Here is a 14,835-nt window from a genome sequence, read left to right on the forward strand (position 1 = left end):
ACTAAAGCCTGCCAAAGGCCAAATGAACAAAGGATTTAAAACTGGTTTGGCACACAGAGGTAAACCCAAAAGAGACCTTACAATCAAGAAATGGCAAAAAAGAAGACCAGGGCCATTTTGACACAATGGTCACCCATGGGTGCTATACTGCAGCTGAGGATTCAGCCTGCGATAGGAAAGCACAATGGTAGGAAAATTAAACCACTGCCACCAGCCATTTAAAGCAATGAGGGTAAGATAAAAAATGTTACATGAGTAAGTAGAAGAAGGGGCTATTAAGTAACCACACAGCACTCAACTCCACTCCACTCAATTTTACTTTACTCTTCTTGGGAACTGTAGTTCACCCAGGAAAAGGTATTTAAACCTTAACTAAAGGAGTTCTCGGTGACCCTGCACTGAAGGTGCCGTGTGTCACCTTACAAAAAGTAGATCCTTATGGAGTTTGTCAGACTCCAAAAACAAAGAAAACACATAATCCAAACCAGATCAAAATACATGAGAGAGTGAGAAAAAAGGGCCCACTCACTCCAGAATAACAATTTAAAGTCCTAAAGTCCAGCAAAAGAGCTGGGGTCTCTAAGGGTGAAGGGAATTAGCACAGAAATGAGAATTCTCCCTAACGAGCATGCCGGCTCCTCCGCGCATGCGCTATATGCTTCCTGGTTCCTGTCCTAACATGAGGGAGCTGGAGGACCTTCATGGGAAGCAGTGAGGAGCAGAGCTCGGACATGGGCTGAAGGTAAGAACTTGGTAAGAATGTATGTTACGTATTTATGTATGCGCTTATGCATATGTTAATGAATGAGCATTTGATATATGTGTACGCATGTGAATGAGTGAGTAAATGCTGTATGAATGTGTGTGTGATAAACAACCCAGTAAATATTGTGTGAATGTGTGATAAATGAGCTAGTAAATATTGTATGAATGTGTGTGAATGAACCAGTAAATGTGTGTGAATGTGTTTTCACTTGAGTTTGTGCCAGGCCTGGGTAGTTGGTGGGGTGGGAGGTTATATTAGTTTGGTATAGCATTTTTATTGGGTATCTATGATAAATCAAGCATGAAAAGTGTTATTACGTGGCTAGATTGCCATATGTTGGTGCTATAATGTCTTACTGTGACATGGCATATTTTTACTGGGCATCTATGATAAAGCAAATAAAATATGTGTTATTAGGTGGCTAGATTGGGATATTTTGGTGCAGCTAGGCTAGCTCAAATTTCTTATTTTTTCAAGCCATGTTTTACTTGGCATTAAGGGTAAAGCAAACATGATAAATGGAATTACGTTTCTAGATTGGCCTACAATACTGAGGTCAGTTTGGACGGGTTTTCTTATTGCGACGCGGCATTTTTAATCGCTAAGCCAATAGGAGTATGTTTTACATGGGGATAGTGGCCTATATTGGCAGAGCCAGTTTGAACATATTTTCATGGAACTCTTTTCTTATATTATCATTATTGACATTATGGGCAAAGAGATCATGAATATGTTCTTATATGGGAATATTGGCATATATTGGTGAAGGCAATATGAAGATGGTTTTTGTACTGGTATATGCTGTAATGAAGGCATCCTGAAAACGTATTGAGAAATGCTCTTGTGAACTGTTCGTGACTAGCAGCTAATGGATATTTTCATGAGTTACCCTACAAAACTGACTCAAAACTTCCTTTTGACACAATTTTTCACAGAAGGTGTGCTGTGTAATGCACCATTTTAACCCATTATTATAAATATTTTCTTGGTGGAGAACCCCTCAAGCCCCTCTTTGTGGATTCACGCTCTCTCGCTATGTTTGTCGCCATTCGCATATATGTGAGAAAAATGTATACCCCTCCAATTACAAAATTCACCAGCCGCCACTGAGCTCGAGGGAGAGCAGCACAGGTAAGGAGGGAAAATGGGTGCGGGGATTCAGAGGTGGTGCGGATTGCATTGGGTGGGAAAACTGCAGTTCAAGGGGGGATGGAGACTCGGGGTTGGCAGTGATAAGAAAATGTCGCCTGGGAGAATGGAACGCACGCTTATGCTGTCGCTGCAAGCTGTATCCTGATTGGCTGGCACCACTCCACTGGGTGCAAATGTGCGGTGAATGATAGTCAGCATGTGGGAGAAAGATTCTGTGATGCTTATGCTTTGTAGTTGCTCTCTCTTAAGATCTTTTAGGATAGATGTTTCAGCAGATTGGATTTCATATCGCAGGCCTCTGTACCCAGATTTTCTGCACTGTCAGAATGGGGTAGCGATATTAGCTCTCTAGAACAGTTCTCTAGATCTGAAGCTAAACCTCTGTTCTTAAAGGAGTAACTATGGCAAGAAAGCTGACACTGATAAAATGAAAATCAGCTGTAAAAGTCAGAATTGATGAATCGCTTGAGGATTTAGTTCACTTTGCAGCTCTATTTCTATTTCCTGATATTCTTAGAGTGCACATGTACCAGGAGAAGAGCTTATTTGTGCTCTAACAGGATTGTCCAACTCCAGGCCTCGAAGTCCGGATCCATGTCAGACTTTCAGGATACCCCTCATTAATATTCATGAGAAAAATGTGCATACAATAATTCTAAATCTATACATATTTTTCCTCATGAATATTATTGAGGATTGCCCTGAAAACCTGTCAGGATCCCGGCTCTCGAGGCCTGGAGTTGGACAACCCTGTGCTAGAAGGACTTTCCCTCAACTTTAGTGAGTGATTTGCTACTTTTGTCAATGTGTGTGGACTCACAGAAATTGATGTTGCACTTACATTGGATCCTTGTTCGACTCTTTCAGCAAAAGGGCATTATTGTGGCTGGCTGAATGCTGTCTTGTCCTGCTGGCCTTCTTGGAATGCTCATTGAATGTCAGTGCGTGTCTTCCGGTGATAGCTCAGGAGAATGTTGATGGGAGCTTTGTGTGTGAACATTCAGAATGTGTCAGTTGGGGGTCCTCAGCTGGCGTGGATGAGGATGGTTAGTGGCTCTTTAGCTATACTGAAGAGTAACTGGAGCATGTATATACGTCCATGAAGCTAGCAGGTTTTTCAAATCAGGATGATCACAGCGGCTTGTGTACGGAGTACATCAATCGACTTTTCAAATTGCTACACGTATCGGTTGTAACACAGTAGTTTTGGGGGGTCTTCTACTGCATGTCTGTCTTTGGATGTGTTTTGTATTGTTGGTTAATAGTACCCGGCGCAGTTAGATCGCCGAAACAAAGGCATCGATTGGTGCATTCTCGAGCCTTACCAAATGGTAATCCCGGTCATGTACTTGCGCGTCCCTCGCAGCGGTCATAGTCTTTTTTTTTTTCCAGGCCACCATTTTCAATGTAAGTGAATGGGTGCCATGGAAGGGGAGAAAGGACTATGTATAGTCCCTTCTCCTCTTCCATGGTGGACATTTTCTTTGTTTAATATGGCCGCCACAGAAAGAGAAAACGGGGTACGTTTTCTGGCCGCGGCAGCCATTTTTTAAAACTTGTAACTACGGGCCCCGGGGTATTACCTTTGGTGGTAATGGCCCGCCGTCTCTGGGCTTATTGCCACAGCACGTTCAAATGATTTCAATATGCCATGATAGATGTGCCCTTAAATAGAAGCCTTCCGCCTCTATATGGTCAAGAAATATCTCATTGAGTTGCAAAATCCTTGTGATGTACAGATGTGAAGACTGTGTCCCATATTTAAATAAAGGGAGGCTGGGCTATATTTAGAACAGCATGTAAATGCTTAAGTAATGACCAATCTACTCAAATGAAACAAGGAAGTGACATCATTGTTCAGCTGTTATAAGTTATTACTGTTGTGACATCACAATGCTGCTGCCTGATCCAGCATAGAGCAGAATTCCAACTACCAATTAAACATAGTAGTTCCCAGCTTCAAAGTATTTCTTCTGAACTGGGACAATTCACAGCCATTACATGAAAAGGAGAGGCTTATTGTAGTATGTTTACTAAGTGCACTGTTGCAGTTAAATACAGCCGAGCTGCCGATTACCGATAAACCACAAAACGGCTTTTAAATGTATTTTAATGCAGGGCATACCATATTTGCATGCAATACCACAATCAACAATTACAAGATATTGTACATTAGCGTGAGATTCAGGCCAACTATTCATGGGGTATGACGTGTGTCTATGTATTATAAGGAATAAAATACCCCCTGCCATGCATAACTAGCATTGGCAATGCAGTTTTAGCTTTTCTGTAGGCATGGGATAAGCATTTGCCAGGCACTGATGTGGCCATTAATGGTAGCAATTTCAAAATGGTGTGAGTGCGTGGACATATAATAACAAAGCCTGGCAAATGGCACTATAACTATACACAAGGAAAAACTGTTGGTTTTATCAATGCTTGCTTCCAGAACTTAATTGAAGGGCATGCATGCTGCTTATAAATCAAGTGGCAGAAGGACCACTTTGTTAAGACTTTTTAACTACACCATATTTTCATTGAGAGCAAGAATTAAGCCATTAACTCCCACAAGACTGCTTTGAAATAACTGCCAGGCACTGTGCATACTCGGTTTTATGTTACTGCTTGATAAAGAAAGCTCAAAGATACTCCAGGATGATGTGTTTTGGGTGGGGAAGGGCAGAAAGGTGGTGTGTCTGATTATGGGCAGTCAATGGGTGGGTAAATAACCAAACAACATCTACACACTTTGTGCCTTGCTCATATAGAAGATCACTCCTCCCACGGCTAAAATTATGGAAACATCAGTTACCAGTGGAAAAAGGGGGCCTGGGGGTACCGAACTTCGGGGCATATCATTTAGCTTTTTCAAGTCATTTTATTGTACCCTTTTTGATGGATCTGCCTGATAAATGGGTAATTGCTGAGGCAAGTATGTTGGGCCCGCTCCCTCCAAGGGCAATTCTCACGGCAACGAACAAGTTGTGTAAGAAATCGCCTTTGACAGTTTTTCTGAGAGAAACGTGGAGACATGTACATGAATTGTTGGGATCGGTTGCTTCAAAGATCATTCATGCATCCATTTGGTTGAATCAGTTGATTTCTGTTGGGGGTAAGTCTTTATTCGGGCCGGAATGTTCTGCTGTTCTGTGTATACTTTACTGCTCTGTATTATTTGTTTTGATTGATGTACTTGTTTATCTATATGTAAAATCTTATAAATAAATAAATAAAAAATAAATAAATGAAAAAAAGATCACTCCTAGCTGTAATGCAATAGTTTCGGCTTATCAGTGGTGCTTTAGCGCTACCTAATAGCCAAAACTATAAAGGATATTGCAAGTCCACCAGGTTTCAGGACCTTCTAAAGCAACACAGCCTTAGGCCTTCAACCCTTTATTTGGTCCCGGAACTCCTCGCTGACTTGCACTATCATTCTAACCTTTGATAGAGGGTATTTTATCTCATGCATTTTGATATCAAAGATAGGTTGGCCTGATCGAGTTTTTCATATGACATATGAATCCCCACACTAGGGTTGAAATGGTACACTTGTCACTCTGCAGTTACACGTGTGGCTGCAATATGTGTAGAACTGCCTTATAATATAGAGTCTAGTAAAGACTATTCGACACATATGTAACAAGGAAATTACAGCGCTGTCCAGTTGTAATACGTTTTTACAGTTGTCACAAAACACTTGGCCCATGTCCAAATAATTATTCATTTGGATTTGTAGAGCGTGCTACAGGCCGCAGGCATCGAGGCACTAATTATAATGTTAATGGTGTGTTATTTATATAGCGCCTTAATCCAAAGTGCTTTACAGAGCACATATTTATATACAATACGAAATTGGTACTCATTTATCAATCTTGGAAAGATGAAAGCCAGAGTTGGCCTTGCTGGGATTCAAACCTGCGACCTGCAGATCACCCTCAGATCACAGCTGCGAGCGCTCAACCCGCGGAGCTATCTTACCGGCTATCTGTCTATCTTGTGATGCAACACTTTCCATCAATATATACCTTTTCAGCTAACTGGGGTGTAGACGATAGCTCTTACTAAGTTTGATTGCGAGATCTAGATTTCATGTTAATATAACCAACTAAAAACATAACAAAGCAAACCCCTTTCCCCTTCCTGTGCTGCCTTCAAACGCCCAATATCGCGTTCATGTACTTTGGTCCCCACAGAGGGTACATAAAAAGAACTGCAAGTGTAATATCTGCGTTTCCTCCACAATGTCCGTTATGATTCATTAGATTTTTTGCGGACTCCATTATTTCCTGGTCCCCCAGGGCAGAACGTGAGCCCGGAGCTACACCCTCCGCGTATCCAGCCTGCGCGCGCGCGCGCGGATATCGATAAAGCGTCCGGCGCCGTGCAAATCAAGGGCCATTTGATACAGATCATTAGGACTGAGTGAGGGGAGCCGGGAAGAGCTCGGGTTACTAATTCCAAGCCTGGATGAATTATTCACCGCGCTCGCGCACGCCGGTGCAGCCCGCGCGCCTGTGCTCGGAAGGTGCCTCCTGGAGACAGTCCACACTCAGCCCCTTGGAGGACTTGTTACAGGGGCAGCTGCGCACGAGAATGCGAAACATCCCCACCCTGGTCCTCGTGGCAGCCACGTGTGTATGTGTGGCACACCGGGCACATGCCAAGAAAGGTAAGGAGTTGGGGGGAGTGATGAGAGAGTTGGTCTGGTTACCCAGGCACTTGGTTATGGGGACTTTTATTCGATCTGACCAAACGCGTTGCTTCCTAGAAGAGGCAGCATTCCCTTCCCCTCGAGTGCGCAAGCATTTCCCGCTTCCAGGAGATAATGTTATAGTCGCTTCTGCCTCGACTTTGTATTCTTGTCAATCTATTACACAGGACGTGGGCCTCATTAAAGGTCCCCAGGGTCATTGTGGGTGGCAGGCGGAGTCCGTGGACTGCACCATTGCATCTTGGTGATGGTCTCATTATTAGTAAAGAGGGTTTCAGGTGGCAGCACAGTGGGACAAGGATGCCTCAGGGCACCGGTGCTCTGGGGCCTGTGCACCACCCACCTGGCGGGAAAACACGTTAGGGGCATGTCTCAGCGACAAACGCCTGCCCATCCTCCACGCCCCAAACCTATTCCTCACCCTTTCGTTCATGCCACTTTTAATTAGCGCAATCTACGGCGCAGGTATTCTCTAGGGACCGTGCTGAAATGCCAACCTTGCTGACAGGCTTATGATACCTCCATGCAACATTTAGACCTCCCCTCACCCAGACACACACACACACACATGCTGTTTGACCCTACAGTCTGGAGAACATAAGAGAGGATCCTACCAGGAAACAGATCCTACTAATTGAAGTGTTTGGTATGTATCTGTTTTTCTAAGAAGTGGACATAAAGCCACAAACATTATCTGAGGATACTCTGAGCGTTTTGATATAGTGAAGCAGAGTTTTGTAATTCAACAGTTTACAAAGATAGAGTTCTTGATTTAGAAGCACATATATGATACCATCATTATTTACGATGTAAGTTAAAAAGGATGCCCATGAAGGGACATGACATCTTATGTGTAGAAACACGGGACAAGTTGATAAATGAAATCTGATATCAAATTGATGGACTAGCTACAGTATATTAAAAAAACCAAACACAGTTAATCTGTGAAGTGGTCGACGTAGGGACACAGTACTGCGTTTCGGCGGAATTGGGTGTACCGCCTTCCTCAGGACAAGCAGCGCAGTGTTCCCATGATTCCCGGTGACCCAGTATGGAAGGTTGGTGCTATGAATGTAGGAGCAGAAGATCTTCTTGAGAAGAAAGGTTTCTCGCATCAGTTATTTTGTGGGTATAAGAGGACTTTGCTGCAGCTTTCGCTCAGCAGCAGGCGGGAGTCACCAAAGGGTAGGTACAAAGCAACGGTAGATGGGCCGTACCCAGAGGCGTAGCTTGAGGGGAATGTTCTTTTTCTTTTCAAGAAAAGAGACGAAGTAGGAGACGTCCTCTTTGGCGTGATCGAAGAGTAGCCAGATTTCAGCAGGCTGGGGAGAATACATCAGCCCGTGAGAAGGTTGCAAGTTTTGGAGGACCGGGTCGCCGGCCAGGTCGTTGGACTTGAAGCTAGGAGCTGCAGGTTCTGAAGTTTGGGCACATCCTCTTCCCTAGCGCCACATAGTCATTGGGTACGTACATTCCAAACTAACTTCTCATACGGCCAAGAAATTAGCATTTTTCAGATGGACGTACTTTGAATGTACTCTGGTGCATATGTTGACGTTAACAACTGAACATTTGAAAATGTAAAGATCTGTATGTCGTCTTGATTTTTTAGTCAGGGATATTCAACTGCGTCATTTCTTCAGGTGTAACACATTCATTGCCTTTACTGGACCATAAATAGGCACCAGATAGCTTGTAGTTTTGAAATATATTTTGGCTGCATAATACGTCACATTGACATACAAACAAAATCTCCATATGGTCCGATTCATACAATCATTTTTCCAGGAGTAAGTCTAACATACTCCTGGTAAGGTATTCATTTACGTATGTATACATTAACAGTAATTCACGAAATGACTTGCACCCTATTGATGAAACAATTTACTAATGTTACGTTTTTGTATGTCTTGGCTTAATTTAATCATCTGTAACTTACCTCCAGACCGACCAAAAATGTTTCTCCCTGGTGGGTGTCAGGACTTGTGAGTGTGTCAAGGGGTATGCGAATGGACAAGGTGTACTCACTCCCAAACGTGTCATTAATTTCATGTGTCGCCACAAAACTTTGACGTTTGTGAACACACTTAAATTACACCTGAAAGTTCTAAGCTGTAGGAATTGAGGTGTGAAAATAAACGAAAGTTTATCTTAATCCGTTGGATGTGCGACATTTTGAAGTGAGAAACGAAAATGTAAGAAAGTGTTTATAAAATTGTATTTTTCTTGCTCTCGTAGAGTGATTTAATCTGATCAAGGTACTCCCGATTAGAGCACTCATTGTGGGTGTAAATGCCGAGTGTTTGTGAATTAGATGTACTTTACACATATTTTGATAAGGTCCAACTGATTTCTTTGTGACTACTGTTTTCGGGTGTGAGTTGCGACAAGCTGTAGTAATCACTTTCACCTACCGTCATTGGCACAGGGGGCCCTGGGGAGCATGTGGTACACTTTGCTCCCCGGGGAGATTCTGGGTGCTGCACCCGGCCAGCGAGCTGCCCCTACAGGTTATTTATATATGATACGATATGGCATTTATAACGCGCCTATACACAAGTGTTTCAAGGCGCGACGAGGCAAGGGAGGGGGAACAGAGGGAAGACAGACAACGATCCTACTAGGCCAGGTGTCATTCAGATCGCGCAAGTGCATGGGTAGGGAGAAAGGGAAAAGTGCCTGGGGGAAGGGAGAGGGGAAAGTGCAGTACATGGGATAGAAGAATAAATAAGATAAAGAAAAGCGGCCAGATGGTGGCAAGTGCAAGGTAAGAGCAGACATAAGTGCTGGTAGGGGGACTGTAGGGATACAGAAAACAGTCCCTAGGTGCAGGGATTGCCAGGAGGGCAGGGCAGGTGTGCAAAAGCAGGACCTGGCCTGGACCCAAGATCAGAAAATGGTGGCCAGATAACCAGTGCAGTTTCAGCCAGGAATTTCAGCAGGGGAGAGAGGCAGAGAAAGCAGAAGCAAAGAGGAAGGGTTTGAGGTGTTTCCGGAACCGGAGATGGTTCTCCTCAAGTTTCAGGGAGGCAGGAAGGCTGTTACAGAGGGAGGCCCCTGCTGAAGAGAGAGATCGAACACCAACTCGTTGCTTGGAGAAGCGGCTGACCCTGAGGGAGTTGGAGGCTGATGAGCGAAGAGCCCGAGAAGGAAGGTATTTGGGAAGAGAGAGTTGAAGGTATTGCGGCCCCCGGTCCCAGAAGGCCTTGTGGGTGCCGGCGAAGGTTCAGGCGGTTAACGCCGCCCCGTGTTGCCTGGACCTTTGCTGGCACTACAAATGCAGTGGCAACCTAGGGGGCACACGTGAGTGGTGGTCCAGCGAAGGGAGGGGGTTTTGTTAGTATTTAGGGTAGGGGAACGGGTTATAGAAAACATTTCTTTAAAAATATAATTGGTGTCTGTGGTGGCGTGTGGCAGCCTAGGACGCTCTTGGGTGGGGTGGCAAGGTTTTGTGGGGCTTTAAGGCGCCCGGGGCAGGAGGGCATATAAATATATATATATATATATATATATATATATATATATATATATATATATATATATATATATATCTTTCTTCAGCTGCCATTTCCGCAGTTGGTTGGTGAGCACGCCTTAGTCCCCAATGAAAACGGGAAACCAAAATACAAAATTGTTCCACTTCATTTAAGGTCCAAAATATTCCATAAAATTATTGCACATGCACATCCTCATGCCGCTCAGATTGTGGCCCTCCCAAGGTAACTGCCGAATAGTAGATGGAGTCTATGCGTTTCGCGGTCCACTGATCGCTTGTTCACAATATTTCTTTTTAAAAGAGGAGCAACGTCATTGTCGGGCTAAATGGAGGGGGTTAGATGAACACCAACCTTACCTTCCTGGTTCTGCTGTGTGTGCGGGGTGCTCCGGGCCACGGCTGCCCTGTTTTATAAAGTTCCTGGACTGGGGGAGGGCAGGGAGCGCTCTCCCCTCGTCCTCATGGGCGTGTCAAGGTAGCGGCCAGGAGGAGTGGGATGTGGCACGGTAAGGCTGTGGCTCTGTTCTCTCTGGTACCCATCCGGAGGGTTGAAGCGATGAGCCTGCCGGCGGATACGTTGTAGAGGGCAGACTGCGGTGCACATTGCACACCACCAGAGGGCAGTGCAGTGCGCAGCCCTCCCGCTCCCTGTAGAATTTCTGGGTCAGAAGCCATGGTGACTGTAGGGGTTTTGGGAGCTGGGGGCCCCGTATTGTACCGTTGATAGATATGAGGGATATCCGTGGCAATGGGTTTGCTTTAAAGTGGGGTGTGGGAGATAGATCCAAAAAATGGTTATTTAGAGGGGCTGCAGTGGGTAAGAAAATTATCCTTAGGAATTGGAAATCTGTTGCTACATTAGAAAAAGAAATGTGGCTAAGTGAAATGCGAGATTTGGCAGCTATGGAGGAACATTTATATAGGAGACAAGGCAAAAATGGTTTGCAAAGATATGGGTTTCTATAGATACTATTGTTTTTGATGTTTCTGTAAATTTGTATATAATTTTGTAAATATGTTATTGCTTTTTAAAATTGATGTCTTCTTTCTCTACATTGAAAATAAAGTTTTTAAAAAAAAACCCTGAGAATATATACACATTATATTTACTGTACAGAGTTATACATTGTCAAGGCACCAGGTAATGGGGCTTGGCAGTTGCTCAGGACGCAGCCATTTAGCTCATGGGTCAAATATTTGAAAAGGGGCACTATCCCTCATTGGTTATGGATGGGTGCACTAGTTAGGCCGGTTCTAGGCTGCCTAGGTGGGTGCAGTCAGCGGGGGAGGTGAGAGCAGGAAATGGGTCACAGTGGGCAGTGGGTGTGGGTGTTAGGGAGTGTGGGGACAGGATCAGGGGTGGAATGGATGGTTCCCACTGGGCGGGATGGCCAAGGGCTCAGTACAGCCCCAAGTTTGCCAGTAGAGCTGAGGGGAGTTGGTAGGACGCCATCCTCCCAGTGGGTAGCAGCATGGGGCAGGGGCTAGGATGGACTCCCCTACAACAGGAGCTGAAGGGGAATAATATGTCCTCCCTGGGCTTGATAACACAGTGTAGGGAGATGGCTTGAACACAATGAGTGGTGAGAGATTTTGGACGCCCACCTCCCCCAGCGGCAGTGCAGAGTCAATGGGGTGTACGCTCCTACAACGGTTTGGATGTAGAGGTGAGCAGGATTTGAACTGAAGGTGCATTGGTGTTTGTGGAGGAGAAGGGCAAGGTTGGTGGTGTGAAGGTGATGTTGGAGGTGTATTTGGTGGGTAAAGGATGCGATTAAATAAATATAATTAACCATAAAGAAGAAAGGAAAATAAATCATGGATATGAAGGAAGAGTCGATATCCCAGGTTGGAACAGGATTGGGTGGGTAATAATAACAAAAAGAAATGGCATTTGAGAACTTGAGGGCCAGGAAGGTGGATGAAAGGCATGGTGAGGATTAAGAGAGTAACCGTGGGGGAGGAGGATACGATATGATATGATAAATCATTTATAACAAACCTGTACACAAGTGTTTCTAGGTGCGACGAGATACGGGAAGGAAGACAGAGGGAGGAAAAAACAAGGATCTTACTAAGCCTTGTGTGATTCAGATTGTGAAAGTGCGAGACGTGAAGTGCATGGGGAAGGGAGAGTAGAAGTTCCAGGGGAGAAAAGAGGGAAGTGCAATCTGGGAAGCAATGCGCTGAGTAAGTGCAGCCAGAGCAGCACAGCTCTGGGTAAGTGCAAGGAGGCAGGGGACTATAGGGTTACAGATACAGCCCCTAGTGGTCGGTAGGCCCGGCAGTAGTGTAGGGGCTACTGGTCAAGGAGTGGGCCTGGTACCCTTGAGACTCTGAGGGTAGACAGGCAGCCATTCAGCGCAGTAGACAGATTGGTCAGCAGGGGAGAGCGAGAGAGAAAGCAGAAGAGAGGTGGAAGGTCTTGAGCTGCTTCCGGAACTTCAGGTTGTCGGGATCAAGTTAGAGAGGGGCAGGGAGGCCATTCCAGAGGGAGGGACCTGCAAAGGAGAGAGATCTACCCCCCAGTTTCTGCCTGGCGAAGCATCTGACCCTCAGAGTTTTGGAGGTGGCTGAGTGAAGGCTCAAGAAGGAAGGCTTGAGAAGGAAGATGAAGATTGTTTTGGGTTCTACTTTAAAGTGAAGACATGGATTTGATGGTAAGGTAAGTGATTAGTTAAGTGAGAAAAGAGTGCAGTAGTTAAGGTGAAATAGGGGGTGGCCTACTCGAGTGTTAGGGGGCATGCAGTATCGGGCCCAGGCCCAGCATCGAGCAAGGAGCGGGGGTGTTGTGTTTGTATGGACCCTCTGGTCCTTGTGGTTTAGGTGCTCGTCAATAATACAGGCCTGGACCATGCCTTTTTTATGGCCCAGTTATTGGTTGCCCCACCCCGGTCCAGGCTAGGGGGGCAGGAGGTAGAAGTCAGTGAGCCATCTTTGGGGGAAGGGTTGCAGCAGGAGGGATACTGGTTACTGGGTGGAAGGGGTACATACAAGAAGGAATAGTGGGGATCGGAACATATCAGGTCAAGAAGTTGTTGGGTTTGGGTGAACGGCAATAAAGTAGTAATTTTGTCGTACCTCTGTTAGTTTTGTTGGCTTAAGTGGAAGTTTGGTTGGGTGACAGTTAAGTTTGGTGACAGTTAAGGTGGGTGAATACAGGTCAACAAAGAAGTGTAGACTAATGGGGAACTGGGATGATTTGGGATGCAGAGAATGTAATTTTAACTGGAAAAGGTTGAATAGGGAGAAGGAGAGTTGAATGGGAGGGGACGAGCATTGTAGGAGTGTGGAGTTATACATTATTGCCACAGGGATTGAGAGGTTGGCCTACAAAAAACAAAAAAGAAGGGAAAAGGTCAAATGAAAGGAAGGGAAAGGTTTCAAGGTTTAAAAATAAATAAATTGTGGAATGCAAAAAGGCTCTATATCGGAGGATGGGCGCTCAGATGAAGGGGCAGACGCAGAGTGGTTCACCAGGGGGTGAAGTGGCAGGGTGTGTGGATTGAACTGCACGGACGGGGGTGCACAGACGGCCCCTGGTGCAGAGGGTGGGAACAATGATGACATGGAACATTTGCAAGGATGATCATGGGGGCGCATTGGCCAAGAAGTAAGGGATGCAGTGTTACTGTGTGCAGTGCACTGAGGGAATTAAACTGCAAGGACAGAGGACGCGGGTATGGCAACTGGTGCAATGGGGGGAGAGCAGGTTAGGTGCGTAGCAAAGAGCGGGGGAGCAAGTATGTATAAGGGTAAACACAGGGGTACATTGACAAATGAGGAGGGTGGTGGAGTTACTGCGTGGGGTGGAAAGGGAATTAAACTGCATGGATGCAGGGTGCAGTTACGGCCCCCGGTTTATTGGAGGAGCAATAACGAGGGGTGATGGGTTAGCAGCGGGGAGTACATGGGTTGGTAGATGGCCATGAGATGCTGTTCAATATTCTGGGCCCTAAGCAAATGAGGTTGGGATTGGTCTAGGGCTGCAAGGTATTACAGTGATTGGCAAGAGAGAGGAGAGGAGACAGTTTGCAGTTGCAGTGATGAATATGGGAAAGGAATGGGGTTAGTTGCGGCAACAGTTGGGGAGTACTTGAGGGGAGAGCATACGGTTGATAGAGGAGACCGGGGTAATGTCCTCAACAATACTTACTGCATTGACACCACATCACATGCCAGGGCTCTTAGTTGGCCCCAAAAATTAATTAATTAATTAATTAAAAATAATAAGGCGAGCATCAGTGGGGGCTTGGGTTTTTGGAACAAATTTGTTTGTGGCAGCAGAGGGCTGGTGGGCAGGTGGTATCGGGGAGATGGGAGAAAAGGAGCAAGTGGAATAAAAACAGGGTGGTTCTAAAAAAATGACAAATATATTTTTAAAGAAATGGGGGTGAAAGGGTACAAGGTGCTGGCAAGGGCCTAGCAGGGCTCTGAGGAAGTGTTTGCGGGGACCCAGTGGGTTAGATGGGTCAAAAGTAGCAGACAGGGTTTGGCGAAAATGGGGGGTTTAGCAGGTTAGAGTGGGAGAGGTTGGCCGAGGTGGGATGAACAAGGTTTGGGCGTAGGGTCCAAGGAGATTGTGCATCATAAGGGTGCTGGTGCAGAGTTACGATAGTTTAATTGTGGGAGGTTTGGGACAGTGAAAATGGTTCATAAATAAATAAATAAATAAATAAATAAATAAGTACACTCAATAAATACAGA

The 14,835-nt window shown here is 45.3% G+C and overlaps 1 protein-coding gene across 1 annotated transcript in view; it reads left to right on the forward strand.

Annotated features, from left to right (window-relative positions):
- The first annotated feature begins 6,396 nt into the window (after nucleotides 1–6,396).
- Nucleotides 6,397–14,835, forward strand: part of CDCP2 (CUB domain containing protein 2) — a 207,773-nt gene continuing 199,334 nt past the window's right edge. The window contains exon 1 of the mRNA XM_069635389.1: nucleotides 6,397–6,590. Coding sequence (XP_069491490.1) covers nucleotides 6,515–6,590 — 76 coding nt within the window. The 5' untranslated portion in view covers nucleotides 6,397–6,514. The remainder of the gene's footprint in view (nucleotides 6,591–14,835) is intronic.

The sequence above is a fragment of the Ambystoma mexicanum genome, chromosome 1q (assembly GCF_040938575.1).
Source record: "Ambystoma mexicanum isolate Mex_15411 chromosome 1q, UKY_AmexF1_1, whole genome shotgun sequence".
Classification (NCBI taxonomy): Eukaryota; Metazoa; Chordata; class Amphibia; order Caudata; family Ambystomatidae; genus Ambystoma; species Ambystoma mexicanum.